Source organism: Bos indicus x Bos taurus, chromosome 22, assembly GCF_003369695.1.
Source record: "Bos indicus x Bos taurus breed Angus x Brahman F1 hybrid chromosome 22, Bos_hybrid_MaternalHap_v2.0, whole genome shotgun sequence".
NCBI lineage: Eukaryota > Metazoa > Chordata > Mammalia > Artiodactyla > Bovidae > Bos > Bos indicus x Bos taurus.
This window is the reverse complement of record NC_040097.1, coordinates 8,350,718-8,361,921: the sequence shown is the minus strand read 5'-3', so window position 1 is coordinate 8,361,921 and position 11,204 is coordinate 8,350,718. Positions and strand designations below refer to the sequence as shown.

At 43.6% G+C, this 11,204-nt stretch overlaps 1 protein-coding gene across 3 annotated transcripts in view; it reads left to right on the top strand.

The window, feature by feature from the left end:
- The first annotated feature begins 1,002 nt into the window (after positions 1-1,002).
- SETD2 (SET domain containing 2, histone lysine methyltransferase) overlaps positions 1,003-11,204 on the top strand; it is an 83,601-nt gene continuing 73,399 nt past the window's right edge. The window contains exon 1 of one of the 3 annotated variants that reach the window (XM_027523848.1): positions 1,003-1,214. In XM_027523848.1, the coding sequence (XP_027379649.1) occupies positions 1,141-1,214 (74 nt within the window). In that variant the 5' untranslated portion in view covers positions 1,003-1,140. Of the gene's footprint in view, positions 1,215-3,212; positions 3,291-11,204 lie in introns of those variants that run through there. The other 2 variants (XM_027523846.1, XM_027523847.1) reach the window with 2 other exon arrangements.

The window sequence follows — 11,204 nt, the reverse complement described above, 5'->3', positions numbered from 1 at the left end:
AAATCCGGTTCAAAATTACAGTGGAAAAAATAAAACTACAAAAAAATCAGATCTTATGAAACCCTCCCCACCCCCTTAGCCTTTAGCTAATGGCTTTATACACTCTTTATCCTTCCAAAAATAAAACCCACAGCCCTTTCAAGTTATCCTACTTAATCTTACTACGTCATTAGGGCAGGAAAGCGATTCATAACCTTTTCTTAAAGGACATTTCCTCCAAGGTCGTAAGAACCACGCAGAACACGGGAGCCACCGCTCCCAGATGTTGGGGTGGAGGGTAGAGGTGGCGGGACGTAGCCGGGCGGTGGGCAGACTGAGCCCGGCCGACCCGGCGGGGGCGGGAAGGAGGAAGGGGCGTCCCCAGAGCTCGGCTTCAGCGCGAATCCCCGGCCTAGCTCTACTTCCGTGCTTGTCGACGGGACGAGATGAAGAGGCGAGTGGAAGAGAAGACGAAGAGGAATAAAGGAGAGAGGGGCGAGAGACTAGGGAGAAGAGGCGCCCGCCTTACCTCAGAGCCCGCAAGCCCAGGGGAGGGGCCCTCGGCGCCGCTGAGGACTCCGGCGCTCCGGGAGGGCAGGTCTTCGAGGGCGGCGGGGCAGGAAGGCTCGTAGTGTCTGGGCGGGCTCGGGCTGTTCGCCCGCAAACAACCCCGAGGCGCGCCGTGTCACACCTCAGCGCCCCAGCCGCCACAGCAAGCCCGAGGGAGGGGTCGCGGCGCAGCAGCTTTCGGCCCCGAGCTAGGCCGACAGCGCTAGGGCCCGGGGCTTATTGTTCCGGGAAGTCGCAGGCGAAGTCGGGCCGGGTCGGCGGGCTCCGCACAGCTGCTCCCCACGCCGCTCCTCTCAGAGGACTACCGGCAGCTGCCGGCGCGCCGACTGGCGGCGGAGGCGCGGCGGGTGCGTGTCCCTTTAAGGGGCTGGGCCTGTGCGGCTAAGGGGCGGGCGGGGTAAGCGTCGCTCCCCGTGTGAGTGTGTGGGGGAGAGAGCGGCGGGCGGGCGCCGGAGGGAGGGAGCGAGCGGGCCAGCGACGCGGGCCGCCCCTGCCGCCGCCGCGGTCGGACCAGCGGCCTCCTCCCCTCCCCTCCCTCGCGTCGCCCTGCCGCGGGGAGGGGGCTCGAGTCGCGGTCTCCAGCGGCTCCCGATGAAGCAGCAGCTGCCGCCGCAGCCGCCTCCAAAGATGGGGGATTTCTACGACCCCGAGCACCCAACCCCTGAGTAAGTATCAGCTCCGCGGCCTCCCGCTGCCCTCGGCCATCTCAGCCCGAGCCGAGGGCGGCGCGTCCTGGCGGATGGCGCGGGGAGTAACGGGCCCGCGGTGAACTCGCGCGGGCGGCGTGCAGAGCGGGCCCGCGCCGCCGCCACGGGCCCCTTGTCCGGGCCGCCGCGGGCCGGTGGTTGGGCCCGGCGTTGGCGCCGCTGCTCGCGTCGCCGCGGCGGTTGGGCCGGGCCGGTGGGGGAGGGGCGGCGCGGCCGCGACCGCCGCCGCGTCTGTACCGATCCGGCCCGCCCTAGGATCGGCGGTCTCCCCCGGATCCTCGTGGCCCACTTGGGCTGCGCTACCTACGAAAGGGACCGAGTTGGAGAAGCAGCCGGTGCCAGACTCGGCGAGGGGGCACCGGCAAGAGTAGGCCGCGAATCCCCGGGCTCAGGTGGAAGCCCGGCCCGTCGCCCGGCCTCCCGGCGACGGCGGCTCTGACCGGAAGGGCCTACGTGCGTCGTTCGGCCCAGGGCGGCCGAGGGGCCCGCGCTGCACTCTCGGTTTTGATTTTTTTTTTTTTTTTTCCCTCTTCTCCTGGAACTTGATCCTGGCGTGGTAGTGCTTCCGGCTTCACATTCTGCACCTTTGGCACTTCGGTTTTGTAATGGTGGCGAGGTTTGAGTGGCCCCAATGTGGAGGTGACACCGGGTTTGTTTTTCCGCCCGAAAATGAAAGCCTCCGGAGGGGTATACATTCTCTACCAGATTATGAGATTTGCACACTTTCGGACACACAACTTCCTCGGTAACAGCAACCTCTTGCCGTGAATAGATGACTTTCTACTCCTTGTGAAGACTTTGTTAAGAAGCAGGAATCGCTTGAGGAGTCTCTAAAGAAGACAGTGGTCTTGAAAACCGAAATATCTAGAAACCAATAGTATATTTTAAGCCTGGGACATTTTTACTTTGCTGTTGAGGGCCGTATCAACTACTGTATCTGGTTTCTTGAGAGCTTCCACTCCAGAGCCTGGATTCACTTCTTTCCCTACGTCCTCCCAAGACTATTGTTTTGAAACTTAAACTGCATTTGCTGGTGTTGGCTCAAGTCTGGACCTACAAATGTATGGCATATTTCAAACCTAAACAGTTGATAGAGATATCAAATGAAATTCACTTTTATGACCGGAATGCTTCCAAGATATTTGCTCTCTTGACACATTTCAGCTTAGTTCTGCTATGACTCTTTACAGGCTCTTGGTTTGAGACTTGGAAAACCTCACAAAAAGGAAAATTCTGTATCGTGATCCAATAACTGCTCATTGAGCACTTGTCCTGTCCAAAATAACATGCTAGTTCCTGAATGGTCTTAAGTGCTTGCTTTTCAGTTTTTTTACCAGGTTGTTTGGTGAAGTACAGAAGCCTTAAGGATCACATTCTTAAACTTCTTGAAAGAAAATACAGCTTTTCATATTATATGGAATAATGGACTCAAGTGCATCTTTGATGGACATGGGGAGGAATGTGGGGAGGAATCAGAAGTGTTATATTTTTTTATATAAGGTCTTGGAGTTTTTTTATTTTTATTGCTTTTCTATCTGTCCTGCTTCCTAACAGTGGAGATTTCTAATTTCTGTAGTGACTAAGTGCTAAAATGTGTGTGTGGTGTGTGTGTGTGTATTAATCTACAAGGAGTATGTAGAGAATTATAAAACGTTTTATTTTGTAATACTGTAAGAACTGGGAGGGGTCTTGGTAGGAAGCATCCTGAATGATATCACCTGCTTTAACAGATGCAGAAACAACTGAACAACAAGAAGTGACAACAAATCCCATGAAGTAGTTTGTATAAGCTAGTTAGGGTGTATAACCCTGGAGAGAGAAAAGTGGTATAGTGGTTAAAGAACTTGGATTTCAGAGCCAGGCATACCTGGGTTTGAACATTCGTTGAACCTTGAACAAGTGACTTCATCTCTCTAAGTTTGAGTTTTTCTTATCTTTGAAATAGGTGTTGTAATGGAAGCAACCTCATAGGACTTTTGGGAGAACCAAATGAGAATAATAGATGAAAAGCACTTGACACAGAGTGTGACACATGTAAGTGCTTCTAGCTGGGGTCATCAAGGAACGCTTAAGAGGTAGGATGTTAAGCATGAAAAGATCAGGTGGGCTAGAGAGGTGGTGCCAATGGCTGGGGGGAGGAATGACCAAGGGCCCTTTTCAGACTGTAGCTGGTTTGAAATATTTCCTAGACACATGAAGAAATGAATCATGAAATTTACATTCAGTTTGATTGAAGTAACAGTTGGAACTTGATGTTCTGTTTGTCTCCTACCAACTATTTAATGAGACACAGCTGTAAGACCTAGCTTTTCCTCAGGCATCTAGGATTATGTTTCAGGTGAAAGTGACTAATCACCTGAGTATCTGTGCATTAGGTGTCTGCTGTTGAGCAGACCCAGAGCCAGGTGTTGACACTGCAAATTAAAAATCCAGCTGGAGACGTCAAGGAGTTCTTCTAATGAGACACAGGCAAATCCTTTACAGAGATTGCTGTCCTTTGATTGTATGCATATTTACTTTGTGCCAAACATAGGCATGCTGGGGTGAGCGACGTACAAAACAATTTTGCTTGTGTTTGCACCCTTCCTAGTGAGGGGTGATAATACATAATATAGAATGTTCAAAGGTTATTACTTTGGAAAGTGGAGCACAATAAGGGGAATCCAAAATTTCTGGGGTAGATGTTGAAATGTAAAATGAGGTGCATTGGGTGAGCCTTCTTGAGAGTAATGTTTAGGTAGACTTAAAAGGGAGGAAGTTAGAGGGAATAGTTTGTTCCAAGACACTGAGGCAGACCTAGAGAGTTCTGCTCAGTATGGCTAGAATGGAATGAACAAAAAAGTAATAGTATTAATACATTATGTTAGGATGGGGTACAGATTTCACAGGGCTTTGTAGAGCATTTATAAGTTCTTTGCCTGGAGTTTTCAACCAAGGAGTGACACGGTCTGCTTTCAGCTTCCGAATGATCACTGAAGTTTGCAGAGAGGAACAAACAGTAGAAGCAGGGAGATACATATAATTATAAGGAAGCTGGAAGTTGAGAGAGATGCTCATGACTTCTATCAAGGTGGTAACAGGAGATAGTGAAAAATGGTTGAATTCTGGATATATTTTGAAGACCATACCAATGTGAATTGTTGATAGATCAGATGTAGCATGTGAGAGGAGTCAAGGATGATTCCAAGAGTTTGGGTCTGAGCAGTGAGAAGATGGGGTTGCCATCAACTAGAATAGGGGTGACTGTGAGAAGAGCACGTTTGGGGAATAGAGTTCAGTTTTAGAAGTGGTAAGTTTGAGATGCCTTTTAGATATTCTGGTTGAATTGACATTCAGGTGTGGACTTTAGGAGAAGGGTCTGGACTAGAGATAAACTTTGTAGTCAGCCACTTAGGTAGTATTCAAAGCCACAAGACTGGATGAGAGCACCAAGGGATCCAGTGTGGACAGAGAAAAGGACACGAGATTACTGTTGTTGTTCAGTTGCTAAATTGTGTCTGATTCTTTGCAACACCATGGACTGCAGCAGGCCAGCCTTCCCTATCCTTTAACAGTCTCCTGGAATTTGCTCCATTTCATGTCTGTTGAGTTTTTGATGATCTAACCATCTCATCCTCTGCTGCATTCTTCTCCTTTTGCCTTCAGTTTCCCCAGTATCAGGGTTTATTCCAGTGAGTTGGCTGTTCGCATCAGGTGGCCATAGTATTGGAGCTTCAGCATCAGTCTTTCCAGTGAATATTCAGGGTTGATTTTATTTCACATTGACTGGTTTGATCTTGCAGTCCTAGGGACTCCAAAGAGTCTTCTCTAGAGCCATAATTCTAAAGCATCAATTCTTCAGCGCTCAGCCTTTTTTATGGTCCAACTCTCACATCTGTACATGAATACTGGAAAAACCATAGCTTTAACTACACGTTTTGGAGCCCAGGAAAATCACTGCTTCTACTTTCCCCCCTTCTACTTGCTATGAAGTGATAGGACTGGATGCCGTGATCTTAGTTTTTTGAATGCTGAGTTTCAAGCCAGCTTTTTCAATCTCCTCTTTCACCCTCAACAAGAGGCTTTTTAGTTCCTCTTCACTTTTTGCAATTAAAGTGGTATCATCTGCATAACTGAGATTGTTGATATTTCTCCCAGACTGCAATCTTGATTCCAGTTTATGATTCATCCACCCTGGCATTTTGCATGATGTACTCTGCATGTAAGTTAAACAAGCAGGGTGACAATGTACAGTCTTGACGTACTCCTTTCCTAATTTTGAATCAGTCTGCTGTTCAATGTCCGGTTCTAATTGTTGCTTCTTGACCTGCATACAGGTTTCTCAAGACGCAGGTAAGATGGTCTCGTATTCCTATCTCTTTAAGAATTTTCCAGTTTGTTGTGATCCACACAGTCAAAAGCTTTAGTGTAGTCAATGAAGCATATGTTTTTCTATAATTCCCTTGCTTTCTCTGTGATCAGCAAATGTTGGCAGTTTGTTCTCTGGTTCCTTTTTCTTTTCTGAACCCAGCTTGTACATCTGGGAGTTCTTGGTTTACGTATTGTTGTAGCTTAGCCTTACTAGCATGTGAAATGAGCACAATTGTCGGGTAGTTTAACATTTTTTGGCACCGCCCTTCTTTGGGATTGGAATAAAAACTGACCTCTTCCAATTCTGTGGCCACTGCTGAGTTTTCTGAATTTGCTGACATGTTGAGTGCAGCACTTCAACTGCATCGTCTTTTAGGATTTGTAAGTAGCTCAGCTGGAATTCCATTGCCTCCACTGTCTTTGTAGAAATACTTCCTAAGGCCCACTTGACTTCACACTCTAGAATGTCTGGCCCTAGGTGAGTGACCACACCACCATGGTTATCCTAGTCATTAAGACCTTTTTTGTATAGTTCTTCTGTGTATTCTTGCCATCTCTTCTTACTCTTTTCTGCCTTTGTTAGGTCCTTACCATTTATGTCCTTTATCATGCCCATTCTTGCATGAAATGTTCACTTGATATCTCCAAATTTTCTTGATCTCTAGTCTTTCCTATTCTGTTGTTTTCCTTTATGTCTTTGTGTTGTTCATTGAAGGTCTTCTTTTCTTGCTATTCTCTGCAACTCTGCATTCAGTTGGGTGTATCTTTCCCTTTCCTTTGCTTTTTGCTTGTCTCCTTTCCTCAGCTATTTGTAAAACTTCCTCAGACAACTACTTTGCGTTCTTAAATTTCTTTTTCTTAACTGCAATGCTAAGAGGATTGATATAGAAGGCAGTGTTAACATGGATACCATCCATAAACTTAGGGGGAAAATTATGTCCTCACTAACCTCTAACTAGAAGTTAGCATTTCTTTTAATTACTAATGTAAACAGAAAACTATAGTAGTATTAACCTGTGATTTTATTGGCCTGTAATATAGTACCTGTGGTTTTACTGCTAGTACAAATCACAGGTTTTTTATGTTTTGATTATTGTAAATACTTCATTATCTACGTTCATCATTACATAGAAATTTCAGTAGATTGGAGATCCACCACTAGATTGTTGAGAAGCATATACAGTGCTGTATCATACATTTGGGGTTTTTGTCCCAAAGGTAATTGGTGCCCTTTGTTTATTTCACATATTTAAAAATATTAAGCTGAAAAGGAATTTGCAGGCTTCACCTGACCCCAGAATGGTCCAAGGCACAAAACATGTTAAACCATTGGACTCTGTATCCTAACTCTTGGTTTAGAATCTCACCTCTTAATCGCTGTATGAACCTGGGCAAATTTTGTAATGCCTTGGTGTCCTTGTAGGTAAAGTAAGAATCATAACAGTATTTTCTGCAGAGGGTTTTATGAGGATTTAAGAAATAGGACAGTGTTAAGTTTTTTGAAAAATCTGCTTATTTTTAATTGGAGGAAGATTGCTTTAAACTTTTATTAGTATTGGCTAAAAAGATTCAGCTAGAAAGAACAGTACTTTATGAGGCACTGTGATATGAAAAGCATGGTGAATTTGGCAAAAATAAAGTTTATTAGCTGGCAAAAATACTTTAGCATGTTCAAATTAAATATAAAGCAGTGGCGATAGTCATGTTCTTATAACATTCTCATAATTCACCTAAGTTATGGTGGGGTTAGAGATGCCATAGGAAGCCAACTGAAAGATTCCACATAGAGTCTGGACCTTTAGGAGCTTTGCAGCCAGTCCATAATTCAGTTTTTGTTATTTTATAAGAGAAAAATAGCTTTATAGTGATTGAGGTATGTTCTTCAGGCCAAGGTATAGTCTTTCGGCTACTGAGGTATATGGGAGGCCAAACTACTGCTTGGAGGGTTTCCTGGTGATCACAGTAAGCCTGACAGTGACTTTGGCTCAGAGGTTAAAGCATCTGCCTCCAATGTGGGAGACCTGGGTTCGATCCCTGGGTGGGGAAGATCCCCTGGAGAAGGAAATGGCAACCCACTCCAGTACTCTTGCCTGGAGAATCCCATGGACAGAGGAGCCTGGTAGGCTACAGTCCACGGGGTCGCAAAGAGTCAGACACGACTGAGCAACTTCACTTCACTTCACAGTAAGCCCGATGGAGCTATTCTCGTGCTTAGGATAGAGTATGTGTGTGTGTGCTCAGTTGTGTCTGACTCTTTACGACCCTATGGACTGTCCATGGAATTGTTCAGGCAAGAATACTGGAGTGGGTTGCCATTTCCTACTACAGGGGATCTTCCCAGCTGAGGGATCAAACCCATGGTTCCTGCATTGGCATACAGATATTTTACCACTGAGCCACCTGGGAAGCTCAGGATAGAGTATATTTCTCCAGATTTCATGTCCCTATTTTTGCTCTTGCTTCATCTAGATTTCCGGCCAACGAGTCTTCCTACTGACAGATTATATCTCTAAAAGGGTATCGAGTAACTGTTGATGAGCAGTTGCTGTGTTTCCCTAAGAAATGTTCAAACTGCCAAGACATACCTATCAGTTGTCCCTTTCTAGTTTTAGTGGAACTTTGGTGTTGCAAATCTTTTCTGCCACTTTTCACTGTAGTGACTAATTGATTTAATCTATAAGAGCTGACTCATTGGAAAAGACCCTGATGCTGGGAAAGATTGCAGGCAAAAGATAAGAGGGCGGCAGAGGATGAGATGGTTAGAGAGCATCACTGATACAATGGACATGAATTTGAGCAAACTCTGGGAGATGGTGAAGGACAGGAAAGCCTGGTGTGCTGGAGTCAGTCAGAAAGAGTTGGGCGTGACTTAGCAACTGAAGAACAAATTCCCCTTTAAACTGTAATGCATTGTGATTTACTGTTTAACAGATATTGATGATAATCTTTCTTAACCCTGATGTTTAGTGTTGTTCTGTGAGCATTGTCAGTTTTTGCAGAGAAGCAAGAATAGTCATATGCTAGAATAAAAAGTTGACCAGCTTCATAATTTCTTTTAATTCTTGTGAGATACTGTAGAGTATCTTATTTTGTAACGTATGTACTGAGGGCTATTGTAAGACCCTGAGAGACGATTCATATTAGAAACTGAAACATTTACACCTGTAGTCACTGAAATTCAGGCTTAGAATTCTTTCTTTTCCTTTCTGAGAGAGATCGCTCTCTAGGGGGAAAGAATCTTTTATTTGGGGGAAAAAAAATTCAAACTTTCAGGGAAGTTCTAAGAATAGCATAGTAAACTCCCATATTTTCATCTAGATTGACTGGTTGTTGAAATTTTGCCACATTTGCTTCATCTTTCTTTATAAAATATATATATACCTGTGTTTGTTTTTAATCTATTTTTAACTGAAGGATAGTTGCTTTACAGAATTTTGTTTTCTGTCAAACTCTGTGTTTGTTTATTTTGGGCTAAACCATATTCTTGCCTGGAGAATCCCATGGACGGAGGAGCCTGAGGGGCTACAGTCCACGGGATCGCAAAGAGTCAGACACAACTGAGTGACTTCACTCACTCACTCATTCATTCATTTGAGTGTAAGGTGCAGGCACCATGACCCTTAACCCCTACCTAAATAGTTGATAGTATAACCTGAGAACAAGAATGCTCTTAGGTATAACCAACATGCAGTGATCAAATTCAGGCAATTTAACATTTATAATACTACATTTGATATATAGTTCATATTTAAAGTGTGCCAGTTACTTCTATAGTGTCCTCTTTTTTTGGCCTGGGGTTACATACTGCGTTTAATTGCCATTTTTTTTAATCTCTGAAGATAGGGCTTTAAATTCAAGATACTTTACTACTATTAACTCTTTGTACTAAACATAAATATTTTGAAAACAATAACAATGTCTGGTATTGATTTGAACTGTTTTCATTTTTTCTTTTTATTTATTTAGGCTGCACCCGGAGGCATGCAGGCAGGATCTTAGTTCCCCTAGCACAGAAAGTTCAGGGTCTTAACCACTGGACCACCGGGAGAGTCCAGAGATGGCTTCTTAATTACTAGAACAATAAATGCTTATTGCAAAAGGCAAGATAATATACTTAACAGAGGAAAAAGTAAAAATCTACCTTTAGCATCTCTTCTTGGCTCCATCTCTTCAAATCCAGCTCATCCTAGAGGTAACCACTACTCACAGTTCAGTGTATACCTTTCCAGATCTTTTTGTCTACTACACATACTGCATCATCTGCCTGCTTGCATTTGTGTGTAAGATGTGCTTATCTTTTTTAATAGGGAATACTCTATATTGTGAATGTGCCATGTTAAGTTGCTTTATTTTATATCATGTTAAGTAGTTTAAAAGCCTTAGGACACGAGCTGCATGGAAAGTATCTCCTTCCAAATGTTTTCCCACAGGGTGAGTTTATCTGGTAATTTATGATGGTGTTTTCGTGATTCTGTTTAGAGTTTGATTCCTACACTTCTCTCTTTCCTTTTCTTTTTTAAAATTCTATTTTATTGTCCATATTTATTTGTTTGTCTTGTCTGGTGTTGATGGATTAAAATAGCTTTTATTCCTGCCCTACTTTGATTAGTTGGTTTTCTCAACTCAAGGTATTTAAGAGCAGTCTCTTGAAAATGGTTAATTTGAAGCTAGCCAACAACCTAGTCAGCTGAAGATTCAATAAGTTGTTTTTTTTTTTTTCATAATGGGATTTATATTTGTAAATGTACTTTCATGAATTCAAATGAGGCAATTATTTTGTGTAATTTTTGGTTATTGTACGTTAATTGGGTGTTTTGAGTCCCTCAGCTTTGGAATTCATGTATAACATTGGTAGGTTGTTTTTTAATTAAGCTTAATGATTATTTCAGTGTCTTTTCCAGCTGAACAAATACTTTGGTCATTTAGATGGAGGTTTAGAGTTCGTCTGAGGTTCTTAGGTGTTTTTATTTTAGAATGCCTTTTCTGTCCCATTTTAACATCTCACTAGTGAAAATATCCTTAGGATGGTGTGGGTAGTGATAGGGATTTGATCTGCTGGCAGGCTTCTACCAGGTCTGCTTACTGAGAGCACTGCTGTGGGTGTATAAGAACCTGGAGCAAGTGGTCGTTTCTGATTGTAGCTCTTCCGGCTGCCTACTTCCTGCCAAATGCAGTTAGACTCTTTGGGGAGGGCTATACAGTAATCACCACTATTTGCTTCATAATTACCTCTTTGGAGACTCATGGACTAACTTGTGTTTTGAGTCTTTTGTGTGATATTTCGCTTCTTGTTGATTAATTGTTAATTACACATGCTCTACTTTAGTAAGCAGAAGATGTCATGTTTAAAATTTTTATGAATTTTTGTATGACTGTAAAGTAGGGCTAACGTTTTTTCATAAGTTATATAGATGACTGCAAAAACCCTTTCTTGAGAAGTCTGTTTTTCTGATGCTGAACACACAGACTTTCTAAAATTGCCTGGTTAAATGTATATTTCTTCAATTAATTCCTCAATTCTCATATCTATATCAATTCTAAAACATAAGCTACACTTTTTGTGGTACTGCTTCTGTGCTAAAAATTTTAAAGATTATC